This window comes from Rhinoderma darwinii, chromosome 7, assembly GCF_050947455.1.
Source record: "Rhinoderma darwinii isolate aRhiDar2 chromosome 7, aRhiDar2.hap1, whole genome shotgun sequence".
NCBI classification, from domain to species: Eukaryota; Metazoa; Chordata; class Amphibia; order Anura; family Rhinodermatidae; genus Rhinoderma; species Rhinoderma darwinii.
In genome coordinates this window covers 28,940,011-28,962,242 of record NC_134693.1, presented here as the reverse complement: position 1 = coordinate 28,962,242, position 22,232 = coordinate 28,940,011, and the positions used below count along the sequence as shown (strand labels likewise).

Here is a 22,232-nt window from a genome sequence, read left to right as displayed (position 1 = left end):
GGGATTTGGAGTTCTGCATCACACTGCTATAAAGATATTAACCGCATTGAATGTTGGACCTAAAAACTAAAGGATGCTAAAAAGGTGAAGTTCACAAACTCGTTAGTAAAATGACTTATTTACAACCTTAAAGAAGATCTGCAACTAGTTTATTAATGCCCTATCTCCTAACTAATCTAATAGGCGCTATGATGCTGATAACTACAGTGTAATTTTTTTTTCAAAAACTTTTATTCATTGCAAAGTTATGAGCATTTCTCTAAATATGCTAATTTGGCTATGCTCGCCAAATGGGAGGTGACTCTTTCTTTTCACTCTGGGCGGTGTAATATTTTCTGTATGACGCTGTCCAATCAGCATACAGCTTCTCCCCCTTCCCTGCCCAGCAACACAGCGCGATCATATAGTATACAGCTTCCATTCCCGACTATTAACCATTTTTACAATGTGACTCACACTATTATTGCATCAATTATTGTAATAGTAATATAATGATGATAATATTATTAATAATTAATTTAATAATTATTGACTTTTCCCAATTTGTTTTTATTTTATGGCACTGGATGGTAATAATAATAACACATAATAACAGGAATAAAAATATCAAAAACACCATCCCCTTTGCTATAAGGGTCATGTAATTTCTTTTTAGCAGTTATGGGTATACAGAAGACGATAATGTGTGTCATCATCATTATATATTTAACTTTGTACAAATATCTGAGGATTACAAAACTGTATGTAAAGACAAATTTATATCTTACTTGCTATGACCGCTGGACCATTTTGCCCTCCTTCTGGCTTCACCCATAGTTCTACAGTGAAAGTTTCTCGAGGTATTTGCTGCTCGGCTTCTGGATTTAGCACCAACCGGTTGTGTGCACCAGAAAAGTAGATGGAGCCTTCAACAGAACTGTTCTTTTGTAGTGAAAAGGGTACAGAGTAATTTGATAATATCCTTTGCAAATGACTTAACTCTGTATCTCTGGAGTATCTTCTATTTCTTTTTAGTGGAGCTAAATGTTCCGACACAGTTTTAGTGCTTCGCTTGAGGGACTGTCTGCTGGACATGTCAAAAAGGTGTCTATATTTGTTATTGTGGATCATGTTCCCGTCATTGGTAGCCTCTAACTGAGTTGACCTGTCACTGGCTGTATTACTGCCTTTATCTCTGTTTTTCATTTTTAATCTACAATTATCTGATCCATCACTTGATAGACATTCCACACTCTTGTCTACTGTCCTGAACCAATACTCTCGTTTAGGGTATACTTCACGAGGACGGAGTTGGAGATTAACCAAGGTTCTTCTTTCTTGACCAAGTCTACAAGAATCTTTTATAGATAGTAACCTCAGTCGTTCCGCTCTCAAAACCAGTTCTTGCTTGTATTGAAGAACGGGGTCTTCTCTATGCGGCCTTCCCCAACATGTCAAGAAGAAAAAGGTCAAAAAAGGTATCTTCAAGCATCGCATCTTGGTCTTCACCACCCAAACACCCCTAAAACGATGGAGGAACACACAATGGCCACAGCAACTTCAATAGAAAAGCATATACATCTACCTTTATACAACGTGCGCCTGTTTTATTAGGTTGTGGTGCTTTTCTTCACTTGCATCAATAAAAGTAGGACTGTCCTCCATGTTGTAGAATATGGTCTTGGTTCCTCTGCTCTGTTGGACATTCATGCCTTCGTTTCATTATAAACTTGTTTGGTGACTGTCCAGTTTTCATCCCTTATTTCAAGTTACTTGCCCTTTTTCCTCTCTACATTTTCTGCTTTTCGCAGCCTGTTGTGTTTTTTTGCGTAGTGCAGGAGCTAAGGGATGAAGATTTTTGCCTGATGTCAATGTGATGTTATATCCCCCAGTAGATTCCTAACATATGTTCCAGGGCCAGATGTTAAGCGGACACGTGTAGCATATGTTTAACACATGCTCTCCACATCCATATTTCTCCACCTTTCAAACTTCACATACAGATCTCTTGCAAAATTTGTCTTCCCTATTTCTTATCCATGAATTTATAAAATTGTTTAGCACCTCTCTTCAGTTTGTGTGGCAAAAAGAGATGCTATTGCTACAGGACCAACAGGATCAAAAGGAACGTAATGTGAACACAGTCGGTATGTAACGCGGTATGCATAGCCAATAGCATGAAAGTACTGTGTTTCGAACAGAGAAAGAAGTCAAAAACCAAATGTAGCAAAGATGGCGAATAAATTACTGCCTGTGATATAATAAAGTATATGCATTTATGTGAGAATTTGGATACATTTTGCATAGGGATCTTGCATATGAATGTTTGGCTGGTGTGAAGTCTTATTGAGAAGTACTAAAAAAAAGTCAAAGATGAAAGGAACTGAGTGGTGGACCAGGAGTGTTGACCGCTGGACTGGGTGGTCCTCCAGAATGTTAGATTTTCTCAGGATTTTCTCAGATTTCACTTTTCTTCTGAACCTCTGATGCTCCAAATCCCTATAGGAAATAAAAAGAGAAAACCTAGTAAGGAGACTGAATTAATGCATAAAAAGTTGTGATAAGAATAAAGCATCATTGCCACCAGCTGGTACAGGAATGGTAATGTGATTATAGTAAAGATATAGGCTTGAATCTAGAGACATACAGAATATTTTGTTCAGAAGAAAAAACTAGAATCATTCAAGAAAAACTAGAATCATTTACCTTTAGGCAAGTTTTGTACACAGATCCTGCACCAAACCTGTAGGCACTCCGCAGGGGCGGACGCAGACAACTGGGGCCAACTGTGCATAAATAGCATGTGATCCACTGTTCACCAGCATACCTGTCAATACCTGCAATCTTCCCATATTTAAAGAGAAAAAATGTCCCTGCAAAACAGATGAATAGTCATAACATCCCTTGTGGTTTATGGAAGTGAAGGGGTTTATGGTTATATCATGGTGGTCCAGGACAGGAAAGGAGATAATAATAAAATTGTCTGACTGGGATGATGCAGTATCTGTGTAATCTATGATAGACCGTAGAGAGCGTGTGCAGGGGAAGGGGCGAGAGAAAAAGGAGAATTGTTTTAACACCACCTGTGACTAGAGTGGGCCCTCTCCCCCCCCCCCCCCCGGGCCCCTGCGCAGCTGCCCAGGCTATATATCTGCCCTTGGTACTCCATGTGATGCTTTATGGTGCCTCTGTGCGGCACCGTATTCTTCTGGACAGAATACATATAAGGTCAATGCAAACAATGCGTATTACGTGCGGTTTTGCTGCGCATATTTGCGGGCGGCAAAACCGCAGCGTAATAATTGGTAGTACCAGCATAGACAATGAGATTACAGGAAATCTCATGTACACGCTGCAGTATTTTCCCACACGTATATTGACCTGCAGTGCAGATTTTAAAATCGCAGGATGGCAATTTACCTTGCGTTTCCGCTTGTGAATTCTATCTGCCTAGTGCAGAGGAAAATCACACCCAAATATGCAGCATGAAAACGCCGCAATTTACGCATCAAAACGTAAAAACCGCACGAGAAACGCATCAAAGAACGCAGATCTGGTGCGGTTTTTACCTGAAAATGTCCTGCCTATTGCTGCAGGTTTTAATGCGTATTTTCCTCAGCAAAATATACAACGTGTGCATGTAGCCCTAATGTCCTTACAGGTGAATGTTTTATGTCGTTCCATAATCCAGAATATTGAAAATCCGGCAACTATTCCGTCCCATTATTGGTGAATTAAAGGAATTTTGGTGTTTTTTTAATCCCTACGGTAGACCTTCATTTTAACATATTTTGTAACATTTCAGAAATGGGTTCACAGCTTTGGACAATCCCTACTTGTTCAAAAGATCCACAAAGTGTTCCCCTGATGGGACTAGCATGGTAAGGGCTTATTCAGACAAACGTATAATACGTCCGTGATACGTGCGTGATTTTCACGTGCGTCGCACGGACCTATGTTACTGAATGGGGCCGTTCAGACTATCAGTGAATTTCATGCAGCGTATGTCCGCTGCGTGAAACGCACGACATGTCCTATATTTGGCTGTGTTTCGCGCTGCACGCACCCATTGAAGACAATGGGTGCGTGAAAATCGCGCTCGGCACATGGAAGCACTTCCGGGTGCCACACGTGATTCGCGCAACAGTTGTAAAATGAATTCATGAAAACAGAAAAGCACCACGTGCTTTTCTGTTTGTAAACATAAAACCAGAGTGTCATAATGATGCCGGCTGCGTGAAAATCATTTGACACACGGACCTTTTGCGCGCGCAAAACGCCGCTTTTTTTGCACGCGCAAAACGGACACGCTCGTGTGAATCCGGCCTTAAGCTGTAATCTTTTGGGAAACCTGGCCATACACTTTAGATACACTTCAGAACGTTTGGTCGACAGCTATTCCTAACGACTCCTCCATACAATCAGTCGACTGTGCATGTGTTCTCAGGGAGAAATCTGCTGTCAGACTCCTCTAATGACGGCTTATGTCCAAACGAACAAATGGATCGGCATGTTGAAATTCAACATGCCGACCCCTCTCTCCCCGACATCTGCTGTAGGGGAAGAGTCAGGACACTGTCAGACGCATTAGATAGTCTGCCAGTACCCCCAAAATTGACATGTTCAGCCGACATACATATAATGTGTATGGCCAGTCCAATCGGCAACCCGCAATTTCGTTGTGGGGGGTGAACAGGGGACAGAGGGAGCCTCCTCCCTCTGCCTCTACACATTTAGATGCTGTGGTCCCTATTGACCACGGAATCTGAGGGATTAAATGACTGGAAACTGAGTTATCTCCAATCCCAGCCATTGCAGGCGGGTGTCAGGTGTTTTTAAACAGCCGGTACATGCCGCTGTATTGTGATGGCATACATCCATTGTAATAGTATGTTGGATGTCGCCAAGGAGTTAAAGAGATACTGTCAACTCTCCTATTTTAGTAAATAATTGTACTGCCCATGAAGTATCAATTCTGGAGCATGTTTTCTTACAACTCTACGTTGTGCCGTTCCTTTGTTATTCATCCTAGAAATTAATGAATAAATTAACAACTGGGTGTTACCAGTTTGGGGTGTGTCCCTACACAGACTGACAATGTCCAATCAGTGCTGACAGAGCGAGACTCTGTGGGGACACACCCCTCTGACAAGGGGAATAGTAGCACCAAAATGTTAATCTATTCATACATTTCTAGGAGGAATAACAGGGGAACGGCACAATGTAGAGTTCTAAGAAAGTATGTTTCCAGAATTATTATTACATGGGGAATACAAGTATTTACTAAGACAAGTCAGGAAGGAAGCTGGAGAGAGGGATAGTGCAGACACTGAACATCTATGGGTCCGTAATACAGAAACATAGTGGATACATGTGCCACATAGGGGTTCTGTGCTTTGCCGTGTAAATGGTTACTAAAGGGGTTTCCTTGACAAAATAATTGTATGGCATGATCACCAGGCGTATAAGGGGGGTGAGGGGTCGACAGGTGGGATACCCAATTGCTTCCTTTTAAACAAAATAGAAACTACAACACCCAGCAAGTGCCCTGTAGCTGTCAGAGCATGCTGGGAGTTGTCATTTTGCAACAACTTGGTTGGAGATCACTGCATTAGAGTATGATCAAACTTTTTGTATAAGAAGTACAAAAGCACACAAATCTCTAATGAATATATTTCCAGGGGCGCAGCTATAGGGGGCAGACTGGGCATGTGCACCGGGTGCTGGGTGCCAGGGGGGTCGCCAACAAGTCACTCTACCTTTGCAAAGTTTTTAAGATACTGGGCTGAGACTGATCTGAAATTGTGCCCCAGGTGGAGGAAAGCCTAGCTACACCTCTGATATAACATATCATATATACAACATACATCATATAATATATATTGTGACCTTACAGTGAAATGTTTATTTGATGCCTACAATCTCCCATTACTCAACTGTCTGATATCCTACAGTTTCCAGTTTCGTAAGTTGGCAGCTCGGATGCTCAAGCAGTTGAGATACAGAATACTCCGAGCAGTTTCATGGACGCGCTGATCAATTACTCAGCTTTGGTTTGTGTTCACTTTCCTGCTACTTGTACAGTATAATGGTTTTGTTATTTGCTTCACACTTTCCTGAATGATTTCACAGCTCTTCCATTCAGGAATTTGCAGCATTGTTTTTATGTCCTCTTGATCTACTTCTCATTAAATGATGCCTTTTCTACAGTAACATTGTCCTACCCTTTACACCAGCGCTCTCCAATCTGTGACTCTCCAGCTGTTGCAAAACTACAACTCCCAGCATGTTCCAGACAGGTTAGAGATCACTGCTTTACAGTAACTGTGCTGACAGCCAATTAAAGTTTGAAGCATCAGTCATTGTTCTTAGACAGCTACATCCCTTAACATTGTCGATGTGGATATGCAATGTAGATATGGAAGTAGATGCACATTACGCCTATAGCTTTATGTCTGCTATGTCTGTTGACCCCATTTAACCTTTCCATTTAATGATTATATACCACTATTATTATGTTGTCTGACAAGTAAACACCCAAGTGGTGCCCCCCTCGATATCTTTCATATGCCCTATTTAACCAACCACTTACATCAGCCTTTCCCGTCTTACACTATTATATTGACTTTTAAGCACAGCTCAAGTAACTTTAGTATATTCTCTAAGAAAATGCAGATGGGTCACTCAATTACTTGTCCATATAATGTCCCGTCTAACTGGTCACTTCTAATAACCCGTCCTCTATTTCCTTTGTTTCCTCTAAAACATAGTACATGTAACAGTAGAACAGAACTTCTCCCTACATTACTCTATGACTTCTCTACTAGATCACTGACATCAACCTGTCTCCTGTGTCATCATTATAATGCTGTCTCCTGAGTAAAGACTCCTGGACACATCTCCGGTAGCTTCCACACACTCAGTAGAGCAGAGCAGGACACCTTCCGTACACCGTTCCATATAATATATCCTGGTCTTTTTAAATCATCATATCCTCTGTTTTTTTAATATTTTAATAAAACACTTAGACACAGTTCAGGTAGGTTCAGCATATTCACTAGTTCAGAGCAGAGCAGGACACCACTCCAAATTATATCCTAGAAGTCCCATCTTACTAATAACTGATCCTCACTTCAGTTATCATGTTGTCTCCTAAATTACAACTCCGCACAGTCACCATTGTATAGCAGAGTCCATTATCCGGTCACTTACATTGACCTTTCCTCTATTCATCATTACTAAAAACAATTTAACAATCTCAAGTACCTTATATCCATTCACTACAGCAGGTGTGGGGCACCTGTCCATCCGTCTCACCTCTGTGTCTATCAAATATCACATACAGCCGTAAAAAATTGATAATTTTTGTAAAATTATGTCATAATAGTCCTGTCTTACTGGTAACTTACGTCACCCTGTCCAATAACATGGACTCTCAAACACGTCTCAGGTAACCTACATTCATTCACTACAATAGAGAAGTTTTATAAATTGTCCTACGATTATTTATGCCAACCTGTCCTCTCACTGCCTAAAAAAGACACATCTTTGGGGAACTTAAATCCATTCAGCAGAACCCAGAAGTGTGAGACGTATCTCCATCCCCATCCCCATCCCCCATATCTCTATATCTATCATTTATCCTATACAACTGTAGGACATGACTAATTACCCTGAAATCCTATAATAGTATTGTATTCATATCTGCCAGGAAGAATATTTTCTACATACCCGTCATCAAAATATTTTGAACGTTCCTTCAAGTTGATTGATAAACTCTCAACACTTTCCGAGTGAACACCAGTGATCTCAGTACAGACAGAATACAAATGAATAAGCAATACTTGGTTCTCTTCATCTGGAAAATGACTCAACAGCCAGTGCATCTGATTTTGTTGGGCTCGTATTAGTTACAGCATCATATTGCACACAAGTTACAAGTCACCTACCTGGGACTCCTGCTAGGTAGCGTCTTGCAAGCTCTCTTGTTTTTGGTCTCTTGTCTCCTCTATGACCACATCCCTCTGTCCTTTTATATCAGTTTTCCTCTTGTGTTCCCCTCTGCCCCCTCCCGGCGCCCCTTTTTCTGTTCCCCTTTCTCCTATTCATAATCAGGAGCTCTTCTTTTTTTTCCCCTTTTTAATTTCAGACTCCTCCCCACTCTCTTTGAAACCCCCTCTCTCTGAAGCAGGTCCCTATTCAGGTGGGCTTTTCATATCCATATGAGCTAATGCTCTCGCTTGCCTTAAATTAGTCACAATTTACTATGTTCACTCACGACTTGTTTTGATGATCTTTTTTTTTTTTTTTTTTTAAATCCCAGAGAACATGTCTGTTTTCACACCTGCCTGTGCTGTGAAGAACAAACCACAGTTACCGAATACAAAAATAAAATCTTCATGCCCCTCTACAGACCCCCACTCTGAGCTCTGATTTACGTTTGCACATACTGTACTACTTTATTCATCCTGCCGGAGAAAAAAAAAAAAAGGTAACGAGAGTGAGAGAGAGAAAAAAAAAAAAAGATACTGGAAAAGACAGACACATGGAGGTGTTGCTAAAACAAACAGAGAGGAGAAGAAAAAGTATATTCAAACAGAAGCAATTATGTGTTTGATGGAAATAAAATAAAGGATAACACAGTAGTCATTTCATATTTGTGGAATAAAGATTAAGACCTTGCTTTGTAGGTTATGCCAATTTACAAACGCCTGCCCATTCCACACTGGCACAGAAGTTCATAAGTGATTGATTATGCACTTTGCATCTCAAAGAAAAAGTGCAAAAGTTGTGTGCAAGAGCTCGCACTCTAATCTGTCATACAAAAAGGGTAACGTGACCGTGAAAGGTCTTCCTGAGGGGCACACCTGTTCTTTTATTCTGCCAAACATTGTCAATTCAGCAATCAGGGTAAGGACGGGGGGCATAGAATTAAAGTTTGGGGGGGGGGTTAGAAAGAAGAAGAAGGTGGTGAGCCACCAAATAGGACAGAGATGCAGGGTCACCAGTTCACAGACACAGACAGTCAGGCGTGCGTGGGAGGACATCACCTCATTCATAAAAGCAGCAGCATGCTCTTACCTAGGCTTGCAAGTGCTTATATTACCTAGATTGGCACAGTGTTATCCGGCGGCGAAGCTTCTCCTGCTGTTGCTACTAATCCATTCATAACAAGTTTGATCATTTCCACATCAAGATCACGGGCTGTTTAGTCTCTTGTCTCTTCCTTTCTCTCCCTCTCTCTTACTCTCCACCCCTTTCTCTCTTTCATTCCCCGGCTCACCACTCTCCACTTCAAATTTTTGGCAGCTTAAAGTGAACAACAAAAAATGTTCAAACATTTCAGTGTTTTCTTCGTCTTGCAATTCTGTTTTGACATCCCCATTCTGCTCCTCAGCACTCCTATCTTTTCTCTTCCCTTCCTCTGTCCACCCTTTCTTATCCGTACCCTGCCCACCGTGCTCTCTTTTATTACCATTAATGGATCGTTATGCATCGGAGCCATAAACGTCGCATGCATTTATAAAATATTAGGTTATGACTGATGCGGTATAATATCGGAAATTTTTCTTTTTTTGTTCTCGTAGACTTTTTTTTTTATTCCATTATTAAATGCTCGTCATTGAATATTATAAGTGGATCATAATAAAAGTGGGAATTAACACTTAGCTGGTTCTATTTCACCGCTGTTTAGATTAGCAGGACGCTGGCGCATAGACAACCTCAACATATATTTGCTTAAATTGTGTTTTTATCATCGATGATGAAGACCAAAATGCCATGGTGATGTTGCTTTTCTTGGTGTGGAGCACTTATTCCAGGATTTACTGCATTCCGCCACAGACTGTGTAGTGTCAATGGGAGGTCTATAGTGGGACAGTCGGGCTGCCATTAGCCTATGACCGCTTGCTTTAAATCACTACAGCTCATGTCCTAAATAGAAAATGAGGCTTCTTGTATCAGACCCTTGTGGTTGCCTCGTTTTCCCAATATAATGATTGATGTTCTAACCCTAATTTCAAAGTGAGATGACGTCCTTTGATTTTTTTTTTTGTATTGAACTAACCATTTGTAAAATAGAAAATATATGTATTCGTGAGGAAAGTTGCGGGTGAAAAATAGACAAAAACTCAATTACTTGGTTGGGTTTGGGTCACTATAACTCATCTCTTTCACATTTACCTAAATTGCATAGCTTTTTTGCATTATTATTTTTGTGTATAAGATTATGTATATCTGGGGGCTTGAGGCCATTGCATAGCAACAGCCTGTGTAACAGAAGGGTGGCCATCATCTCTGTGCTCAGGTTTTAGTGCAATGTGGTGGCCGTGTGGCTAAAAGGAGCAGTGCATTATTTTACCTAAAAGGATATGGAGGCACAATTAGTATTTCCAGATAGTATTTCCTCCCTGTCTCTCCATTTAGATGATGTATTCACAGATATTACTGCCTCCCTGTCTCTCCCTGTAAATGATGAAGGCACAGATAGTACTGCCTCCCTGCCACGTTCTGTAGTATATACAGATAGAACTGCCTCCCTGCCACTCCCTGTAAATTATCTAGGTACAGATAGTATTGCCTCCCTGTCACTCCCTGTACTATTTACATAGTACTGCATCCCTGCTATTCCCTGTAAATGATGAAGGCACAGATAGTACTGCCTCCCTGCCACGTTCTGTAGAATTTACCGAAAGAACTGCCTCCCTGCCACTCCCTGTAAATTATGTAGGTACAGATAGTACTGCCTCCCTGCAACTCCCTGTAGTATTTACATAGTACTGCATCCCTGCTATTCCCTGTAAATGATGAAGGCACAGATAGTACTGCCTCCCTGTCACGTTCTATAGTATTTTTAGATAGAACTGCTTCCCGGCCACTCCCTGTAAATGATGTAGCACAATTAGTGCTGCCTCCCTGCCACTTCCTGTAGTATTTACAGACAGTACTGACTCCCTGCCACTCGCTGTAAATGCACAATGGGATGAAAAAGGTGAGGGATCAACGGCGCTCCTCCGAGGCTACGCGTGGAGTGAAGTGGTGTTGGTTGCCGGCTGCCACCCACTGCGGTACCTCGGTAGTAGATTCCTTTGTACTGGGTACAGAGCATATAGAGGATAAATGAGCAGGAAAAAAGCAGTGTAGTATCGAGTAATGGCGCCAGGCTCAGGAGGACAAGGAACGGTCCAGAAACGCATCGTCGTTCAAATAAAAAATGACCTTGATGAAATATACCTGTGAACTCGTTCCTTGTCCTCCTGAGCCTGGCGCCGTTACTCCATACTACACTGCTTTTTTCCTGCTCATTTATCCTCTATACTCCCTGTACATGGCTTTTTTCTCAGTTTTTTGGCTGTTTTTTTTTGGGCTAATATACTTGCAGTCAGATGATAGTTTGAAGACTGTAGAGAACATTTAAAATGTCTATGAACACAGTGTTTTGGTTTGAGGACTTTTTGAAGCGTTTTTGGGAACCATTGGTGCTTTATAAAAACGCTGAATTCTCCAGGTATAACATTTTTCTTTTGTTTTTCTCTATAGGCTTCTTAATAGAACTTTAAAAAGCAGGAAAACTCCTGTAAAAAATAACTTCATAAATTAAAAAAAAAAGGCCCAAAAACGCAAGTAAAAAAAAAACATTGAAAAACAAGAGGCTCTGCTCTTGAGTGAATGCGAGTGTAATATTTTTTAGACCTAAACAATGTATAATAATATTATTGCCTGTTCATCTTACATGAGGCCTGTAGTATTATTTCGAAATAGCACTACCTTAATTTCTGAAAAGGTCAGTGTGCAATATGGGGAGAGATATTTAAAATATTTTTGTTTAGTGTCATTCTTTGAAATTCTGGATATAGACAGTGACTTGGTTTTCATCTTTTAACTTTCTTTATGATTTTTTCCTTAAATTGCTCAGTGCTAATCTAAAATATTGGAAGTCTTAAATTGCAGATAATTCTGGGAAAGAGACCATGAGAATTTGATTTATTCTGTGATGGCACCATCTTCCTTTCGTCTGTTAGAAGATGCCGGCACAGTGTTCTACGTCACATTTACTTTCCATCATATTTACTTAAAGGGGTTTTCTAACTTTAAACATTTATGTCTGATCTTCTGACTCCTGTTACGCCAGGCAAGGTGGCTGGTAGTAAACGTACACTGAATGGACAAGAGGCCACGGAGGTGGCCGCAAAAACAGTTGCGCTTGCATTGGCTCTTTCTGTACCTCCCGTAAACTTCAATGGAGAGAGCCGCAAACATGTCCACCTCTGCATTAAGTCTACGTCTAGATGCGGCTACCTGGCTTAGTAGAGCATGGGTTTGGGGGCCATGTGTACTGATAGCTGAGGATGCCAGAGGTGGGACACCAACTATCAGACCTTTATGGCATATCTTCTAATTATGCCATAAATGCCTAAAGTGGGAATTATACATTTTTGGCATTTATACAATTATACATTTTTGCCATAGTTTTTTTTGGGGGGGAGTCAAGAAGACCCAGAAATTGGACATGTAAAGGTATGTTCACACATGGCAAATTGATTTACGAATTTTCTGCCACATGTGAACACGTCCCAAAGGATCATTTATAATGCAAAAAAAATTGATCGTAAATCCTCATCTTTCACCAATGACCCACTACACTACCTCCTAACCCAATGTATGTCTATAATATCTCTCATTTGAGTTAACAAGGTCAAGCACTCTAAGCAGCTTTAAATTCCGCTTATCGGAAGCATAGAATACATCCATCCAAAACTGCAATAATTAGTGTCAATCTGTTCATGTTAAAGCCCTTGCTTATGGATGCAATATCGTAAGCACTTCTGTATCTATTTGAAAGGGGAAATATTCACTTTATGGTCAATGGACACCAGTATATTAAATGGCTCTGTGAATGAGCAATATATTTATAGCTAAATATCTTTCCTGATCTCACAGAATGGGATTCAATCCGTCCTTGGCTTATCCACAGAGCCATAATATTCTTGTGTCCGTGAGCCCACACTGTAACCAATCCATCCTTTCCTGTTGCTACTGGGTTTCTTTTTTTCTTTTCATTGCAGAACTGCATACAGTATAAAACATCTTTTGGATTCTTATTGTTTTATAATTCTGGGGATTATGATTGTTGTAAAAATGGAATAAAATAAATAGAACTTGAAAAGAAATTGAAGAAAAAAACAGAAATTCTCGAACAAAATAGAATTTCAGAGCGAGTGTTAAATTAGCATGCAAAATGCATTATTATTGACTTAGGACAAATTCACAGCAGCTCTACTTCTAAGGACTCATTTAATCTGGCCAAACATCTTTACAATTTACTTGTCTCCGAGCTATGACCAGCAATATATAATAAAACTATCATTTATCGTTGATCTTGATTGGTGTTGTCACCATAAAAATTATCATTTTCGGTGTCGTCACCATAAAAATTATCATTTTCGGTGTCGTCACCATAAAAATTATCATTTTTGGTGTCGCAATCAGCAAATTTTACAGAAGTCATTGCTGCCTAGCACACGGCTCTCACACGACAAAATTTAGTAGCCTTACAAAAATTGAGACAAAAATGCCAAAGAAGATTGATTGGCATATGAACATATGGCATATGGAAGCAACCTTTAAAGTGTAACTAAACTTTTAAAAAACTTTTGACATGCCATAGTGATATGTCAGAAGTTTTGATCGGTGGGGGTCAGAGCACTGAGACCCCCACCGATAGCTAAAACGAAGCGGCAGAAGCGCTGTGCTGCTTCGTTTCTGATAGACTCAATAGAAAGTCTCAATACGGGTTCAATAGAAAGTCTATGAGTCCGTACACTGCTCACTCGGCTTTCCAAGGAAAGTTGAACAGAAACGAAGTGGCACAGCGCTCACACAAGCGCTTCGTTTTAGCGATTGTAGGGGATCTCACTGCTTGGAACTCCACCGATCAACATGTCAAAAGTTTTTTAGGAGTTTAGTTCCCTTTAATGGGACCTCTGCTGTTTACTACGTCACTCACAGTGTACCGTGTTTTTAATGGAAGCGCAATGGATGTTTCTCGAATATGTGGAAAAAACACTTAATGGGGATGGTTTGGCAGCCTTGGATTTTAGGGATGATCTTCTCACAGGGTTTATTAAATACATAAACACAAGGTTTGGAGGACACAGATTCTGTGTTAAAAATAAATTATTAGAATTATTACGCTAAAAATGAATGATTACCCATTCCAACTAATCATAGGCAGTAGCTGAATCCCTGACTGGTAAAACCATTATTTCCACAGTTTACTTGAGTCTAAGGCCTCATGTACACAGGCATAATAAGGCTTCATATAACCTAAGAGTTGTACAGAGCCATACTACAACTTCCACAAAAGTCTATGGGTGCCATATTGTATCTCTGTATACCTCAGTTTTTATACAGAGTGTTCATTTTAAAGGATTTTTTTTCGTGCCATTTTCCATCAGTTGCCAGAGCTGTCCCTCCATAATAAAATGTCACACCGAGGCATCATACAGTGACACTGGTAGTCTTATGGTTCTGTACTACGGAGATGTAAGCACCCCATGTGCTTCTGTACAGGCTCAGTGCGAATTGCTCTGTTGTGTACAGGAGGTCTAATTCTTATAACATTTCCCATTATAAGTAAAGCCTGTGTCGAGAGAAATGATAATAGATATGAATTTTGGATTCTATTGATATCTTTCTTCAGTTCTCCAGTTTTGTTGCATAATTCAGCAAACTTCTTTTCTCTGTATTCCAAGTTACTGTTGCAGCAGCCAATAATGGACTGCCAACAATGCTGTTTATCTGATAACCCACCTGATTATGGGGTCATTCCCAGAACCAAAGTCCCAAATGTTGAAATTCCTATATGTAACCCCTTCCCTACAGCCCCTGTATGTAGACATACATCTTATACTTATATTTACTAACATATAATAAGTCCTATGAGTGTATCAGGCCAGATTCATACCACATTTGGGCTATACGCTCAACATATACTGCAGGAATGTCTCCCAATCTGACGTGCCTTTAGACCATCATTAACTAAACATTTGCAAAAAGCGTGCCCTTTTGGCATACGCTTGGCCAATATACGTCTGTATTACTGTATGACAACTCTATTGAAAAGTGCCGTCTGTCTTGGGTAAAGGCTCGGCAGAAGATTTCAAATGGTCTCACTGAACATAGAGCCCAAATATGATGAGAACCTAGCCTAAGCTTGTTAAAAATGAAATTCAGCTACTTCTTAGTTATAAAAGTTTCTTCCCTCTTTATTTTTCAAAAGTGGCAGCAGTAAAGTGTTGCAGTTACGGCTGACAACTCAAAAAAATGATTGCACATTGACTTACACGGTAGTCACCTATAGGTTGCACTAGAGAGAGAACTTTTTCCTTTAAAGGGGTGAGCTATTTTACCAGCCTGATACCTTACCTATATTACCAGCTTGATCTCTGCCGAAAGAATCAGTACCTTATAGCTTTCTAAGGGACTTTCTCCCAAGCTTTTCAGGCTCCTGAATGGCAGATCTAGGCAAGTTTGCCATTCGAGAGTCTGGGAAAGATGGGTGACAACAACCATTATAAGAGATGTAATGGCAACCATCACCTCTTGAACACAATGAAGGAAACACAGATATTTGAACAGATCTGAAGAAGATCTGAATAGATCTTCTGTTGACAGAAAAAAATGGACTTTTGCATTTTTACATGTCCCTGCTTTACCTCCCTATAACTATTTGTCCTTCTGATAAACAAATTGAAAATTATTTATATTAGAATTTTTTTTATAAATGTCTTCACCCAATTCTTCCCAATCCCCCAGTATCATCGATCCCCTTCCCTCCCGCACTCCCTCATCTTCATTTTCAGCATTTGACCCAATAACAGAAGACGTCACTAGGTTACTGTCTTCTTCTCGTCCTACTACCTGCCCTAGTGATCCTATCCCCTCACACCTCATCCAGTCCCTCTCCCTGGCTGTCACTAGTCACCTGATTAAATATGAAACCTCTCTCTTTCTCCTGGAATCTTTCCCTCCTCTTTTAAACATGCCATTATAAACCCATTACTGAAAAAACCAACTCTTGACCCATCCAGCGCTGCTAAATACCAACCAGTCTCTAATCTCCCCTTTATCTCCAAACTCCTGGAACGCTTGGTCTATTCTCGCCTTATCCATTATCTCTCTGCTAACTCCATTCTTGACACCTTACAATCTGGTTTCCGCACTCTACACTCCACAGAGACTGCCCTCACTAAAGTCTCAAATGATCTCTTGGCAGCTAAATCTAATCTAATCTCTACTGATTCTTCTGGATCTCTCTGCAGTCTTTGACACTGTAGACCACAAACTCCTACTTAATATTCTCCACTCTATTGGCCTTCAGGACGTGGCTCTCTCTTGGTTTTCCTCCTATCCCTCTGACCGCTCGTTCAGTGTGTCATTTGCTGTCTCTACTTCTTCTCCTCTTCCTCTTGCTATTGTGGGTTCCTCAGGGATCAGTCCTAGGTAAACTCCTCTTCTTCTCTCTCTACACAGCCCCTATGGGACAAACCATCAGCAGGTTTGGCTTCCATGATGACACCCAATTATATACCTCTTCCCATGACATCACCCCTGCTCTAATACAGAACACCAGTGATTGTCTGTCCGCTGTCTCTAACATCATGTATCTCTGTGTGTGGCACTACCATAACTCCTAAGCAGCACGTCCGCTGTCTCTATCACTATCATAACTCCTAGGCAGCACGCCCGCTGTCCTGGGGTTATGTATGATCTTTCCTTTACTCCTCACATTCAATCACTTTCACGCTCCTGTCCCTTTCACCTCAAAAACATCTCCAGAATCCTCCCTTTTCTTACTGTGGAAACAGCCAAAACTCTCACTGTCGCTCTGATTCACTCTCGTCTTGACTACTGTAACTCATTACTAATCACTCTCTCCCCTCTCCAATCTATCCTTAATGCAGCAGCCAGGCTCATCTTTCTGACCAACCGCTACACCAACGCCTCTACCCTCTGCCAGTCACTGCACTTGACCAATATACCAATGCTTCTACCCGTCTGCCAGTCACTGCACTGGTTGCTCATCCCCTTCAGAATTAAATTCAAGCTTATTATTCTCACCCACAAAGCTCTACACAGCGCTGCACCTCCTTACATCTCCTCCCTCATCTCTGTCTACCACCCTACCCATGCTCTACGTTCTGCCAATGACCTTAGATTAACATCCTCCATAATCCGAACCTCCCACTCCCGTCTCCAAGACTTTTCTCGTGCTGCACCAGTCCTCTGGAATGTGCTACCCCTGACAATCAGATTAATTCCCAATATGCACAGATTTAAATGTGCCCTGAAAACACATCTTTTTAAACAGGCCTATAACATTCCCTAATCTGACTACTTTCTCTGGCCCCCTTTTACATTAGCCATGAGAACTTAACCACCTCATTCAGCAATATCCCCCCACACTCCTTGCACCCTAATACACTTCATGTCTGTCATACACAGATACTGGCTGGTGACGGCTCATGCAGCTTTATGTACCACCCCATGTGTATAAAAGATGGCTGGACCATTGTACTAAAAAAGCACTTTTTATATTTTGTGTCTCCCTTATATCCTCATAGATTGTAAGCTCTTGCGAGCAGGGTCCTCACTCCTCTTATTTGAATTGTAAATTAGCTTTGTCACTATGTCATGTCTGATATTGTCATTTCATGTTCCCTCTAAATGGTAAAGTGCTGCAGAATATGTTGGCACTATATATATATAAATAAAGATTATTATTATTAATCCTGTTTTTTTTCACTTAATGCCTTTCCTATTCCTTGGGAACTGTCCTTGTTTAGTGACAGAGGAATTGAAACTCTTGAAATGTACTGGTTCTGCTTGCGGACAGTGGGGTAGGGACACTTCCAGACAATGCTCTCCAGGGAAAAGGTATGCAAATTAGATCTGCACCAGAAGGAAGAAAGCTGTCTCTCTAGTGCCACCTGTAGGTAAGTCAATGTGCGGCACATTAAAGAGCCTTGAAACAAGAATAGGGATATCAATCCAGAAACACCCATCTGTAGACACCACTGTTTCTGAGTTTTTCCTCTTCATCAGCAAAGCATAGGGTTATGGTTGGCTGGGTGAGATGCCTTTGATGCAGCAACCCTACTCTATACTGATGAGGAGAAAAAAACTCAGAAACAGTGCTGTATAAAGAAGGGTGCCTCTGGTTTGGCTGATATTCCTAGTTGTGTTTCAAAGCTCTTTAATGGGTCAGACATTGACTTACAGGGTAGCAACCTATAGGTAGCACAAGAGAGACACTCTTCTGGAGGAGAGTTCATTTGACCCTTTTCCCAGGGAGCATTGCCTGTAAGGCTCCCCACACCAGATAGATTTCCGCATGGAGGACCAGTACCTTCCAAGAGCCACACAGACGGCATCTCACCCAGCCAACCAGAACCCTACACTGTACTGATGAGAAGTAAATGTTCTGAAATAGCACTGTCTACAGTTGGGTGTTTCTGGTTTGGCTAATATTAATAGTCATATTACAAGGCTCTTTAATGGGTCGGACATTGACTTACAGGGTAGTCACCTATAGGTGGCACTAGGGAGAGCTCATTTGTGTACTTAGGTATGAAAATCTGTTCTGGTCATGAGATCATCACATAGCAGCACAGCTCATTGGAAGAGACAGCTCTGATAACTGTCCTGTAATATGCTGTGTACCTGTATGTCCATCACAAGACCAGGACATATTTTTTTTTCCAATGAAGGTGCCTGTCAAAGAAGTGCAAGCAGAGATCTTGAAAACTGCAAAGAATTGATACAGCAAGTATAGTGCTAAATTTCCTATCTTTTAAATATACAATGAATAACTTTTATTGATTGAAACCCTAATACATCTTTAAACTTACATGGGTTATCCAGAATCATGGCATCCCTTCTAAGTTCAACTTATAGGACAGATCCAAGTGAAAAATGTTTCCCCCGCTGGGGACACTGGGGTGTTTGATCATCCATTATGTCTATGTAATATGTTTAGAGTTTGTCTAAAACTTGGCCCCCTCTTTATTAATTCAGGCATGTTTTTTTTTTTTGTTTTTTTTTAAAGATCAATGCTAATGCTCTATCTAATGTTTCCAAAATTTGCTCAATTACATGTTGCGTCTATGACTGGACTGAGATATGTTCTTTATATATGTAATGAAATAATGTATGGATGTAAACATGTAACAAATATAAATAGTTGATGTCTTCTGACAGGTCTTGTAGGAAGGCACAACCTGTTACAATGATTATCTATGGCTCTATTCACACCACATTTGGGGTATGCAGTTGATAAATAAATGTAGGATTTTTTTATTTATTTTTTAATTATGCTTGACTTTATGTTAAAACCATTTGCAACTGTAACACAAGTCTGTCATTGATTTTTATTGCAGTATTGAATATCGATGTTCAATACTGTTAAGAAACAATATCCAGATGTTAAGCCGCCAAAAGTATGTCACACGGACCATTTCTTGCCATACATTTGGCCACAATAGTCCTGAAGCTACATCACAGCATACTTCGAGTACTTTTGTTTTCCAACTAAATGTATCCAAGCATAGTCCATTGACGTGGTCACGGTGTGTATAGACCCTTAGAGAATTGGTGTGCGTGGAATCTCCTAATATATAACAGTGGGAGAATTTTTTAAATTAAAGAGGTTGTCTCAACACCACAAGCTTTTTTTAAAAGGAAGGCTACAGGGATATGCTACATGGAAAAGTAGTATTACATGGCGCCCATTCATAAGAATAGGCCACCATACAATAGATGTTACAACAAAAAAAAAGTAGAAAATCTTCAGCAAATACCATGGCAAAAATGCTGCATGTGTATAAAACCTAAGCACCATGGCAGTTGTAGCATTGGGAAATTATCTTTTACAATTGACTTCCATCCCATTGTGAAATTTAGACTTAAGATTGAAGTTAGTGCTTTGCTTCTGCAGCCATATCCTATCTTGCGTTAGAACCACATGATTCCTTTTTTTTTTTTCAGCCATAACTGAATAGTTGTATAAGCTTTTTACAGGACTGGCCTTAGGGGTGTGCCACCTGTGTGGTCCCACAGCTGAAGGGAGTGCCACAGATGACCTGGCACCTGGGGCATGCATAGAGCTGTTATTTGGGGACTATATGAAGGTATTATTTGAGAACTTTATATTGTTATTTGCTTAGATATTGTGTGGCACTGAAACTTAGACACAATTGTTGCAGTGAATGGTGGTGACGGCACTTTAGAGTATTGTTATTTAGGCAAGTATTATGTGGCCAACGTATGAACTGTTATTTGGGCACCATACTATATGGGGCTTATAATTAGGCACTGTACGGTATGCTTATTTGCACACTGTATAGCAGCCTGGAATAAATGGCTTTGTACTAGATTTAGGCCTCATGCACACGAATGTGCTTTTGCAGCAGTAATTCCCCCCGAAAATCCACGGGAGAATTGCGGCCCCATTCATTTCCATGGGCCCATGCACACGACCGTGGTTTCCACGGTCCGTGCACGGCCCAGGAGCCCGGACCGCAGAAAGAACGGGCAAATCTTATGATGGCCGTGTTCTGCGGTCCAGGCTCATAGGAAATAATGTGCACGGCCCGCGATGTGGGTGACACTCCGCCCCCGGCCGACCCGAGAATCACGGCCGTGCACATGGCTACGGTCGTGTGCATGAGGCCTTAGAGATCTTTAATGTATGACTTCTGTTAGGGCATGGCCCCACGTGGCGGTTTTCCTCCGCAGCTGTCCGCATCAATGCCACACAGAATCTGCGTTGCAGATTCTGCGGCGGATCTGCCCAAAATATGCAGTAAATTGATGCGGACTAGCTGCTGCGTACTGCGGTAAAAGTGCTTCCCTTCTCTCTATCAGTGCAGGATAGAGAGAAGGGACAGCACTTTCCCTAGTGAAAGTAAAAGAATTTCATACTTACCGGCCGTTGTCTTGGTGACGCGTCCCTCTTTCAGCATCCAGCCCGACCTCCCTGGATGACGCGGCAGTCCATGTGACCGCTGCAGCCTGTGATTGGCTGCAGCCGTCACTTAGACTGAAACGTCATCCTGGGAAGCCGGACTGGAGACAGAAGCAGGGAGTTCTCGGTAAGTATGAACTTCTATTTTTTTGACAGGTTGCTGTATATTGGGATCGGTAGTCACTGTCCAGGGTGCAGAAACAGTTACTGCCGATCGCTTAACTCTTTCAGCACCCTGGACAGCGACTATTTGCTGACGTCTCCTAGCAATTACGGGAGCCCCATTGACTTCCTCAGTCTGGCTGTAGACCTAGAAATACATAGGTCCAGCCAGAATGAAGAAATGTCATGTCAAAAAAGCAAGATGCATCCGCAGCACACATAACATGTGCATGACATCTGCGGACTTCATTGCGGAATTTAGAATCTCCATTGAAGTCAATGGAGAACTTCCGCAATGAGTCCGCAACCAGTCCGCCACTGGTCCGCAACATCCATTGTATGCTGCGGACACCAAATTCCGCACCGCAGCCTATGCTCCGCAGCGGAATTTTCAGCCACGTCTAAACTAAGCCTACTAAAAAGAAGTGGAAGGCAATGGAGAAACGGCTCCGCTGCGGATTAACGCTGCGGAGTGTCCGCAGCGGAATTCAAGAGCAATTCCGCCACGTGGGGCTTTGCCCTTATGCTGAAATCACACATGCAGTTTTTTATTATGTTTTTTGAGCCTAACACAGGAGTGGATACAAAAGAAGGGAAATGGATATATTTTTTTCTATACTTTTTATTCTTTTTAGATCCACTCCTGGTTTTGGCATCAAAAACTGCCACCAAAACTGCATGTGTGACTCCTGCCTCAGGCTGGATTCACACACAGTGCATTTTTGTGCACTTTTCAATGCCATTTTTAACAGTATTTTTTGGTTTCTTGCTGCAGCCAGATGTTACGTTAAAGCCTGTAGCGAAATATAAAATGCACTAAATATAACTACATTCTGGTTTGTGGCGTTTGTGTGGCAATTTTGTGGTCGGTGGCGTTTGCTTTCAAATGCAGCAAGCTCAGGGTTTTCTGTTTTTTTCTGGCAGGTTTTCCCATAGGCTTCTCTATAGGAACTCCAAAAAGCCATAAAAAAACATTAACAAAATGACACTAAATAAAAAATGCCACAAGAAACACGTTACTTTTAATAACGCTGGCGTTTTTAGAATGTTTTTCCGAAGCTTAAAT

At 41.1% G+C, this 22,232-nt stretch overlaps 1 protein-coding gene across 1 annotated transcript in view; it reads right to left on the bottom strand.

The window, feature by feature from the left end:
- Positions 1–1,522, bottom strand: part of PAPPA2 (pappalysin 2) — a 118,565-nt gene extending 117,043 nt beyond the window's left edge. The window contains exon 1 of the mRNA XM_075833075.1: positions 768–1,522. Within this exon, the coding sequence (XP_075689190.1) occupies positions 768–1,476 (709 nt within the window). The 5' untranslated portion in view covers positions 1,477–1,522. The remainder of the gene's footprint in view (positions 1–767) is intronic.
- Positions 1,523–22,232: the final 20,710 nt, after the last annotated feature.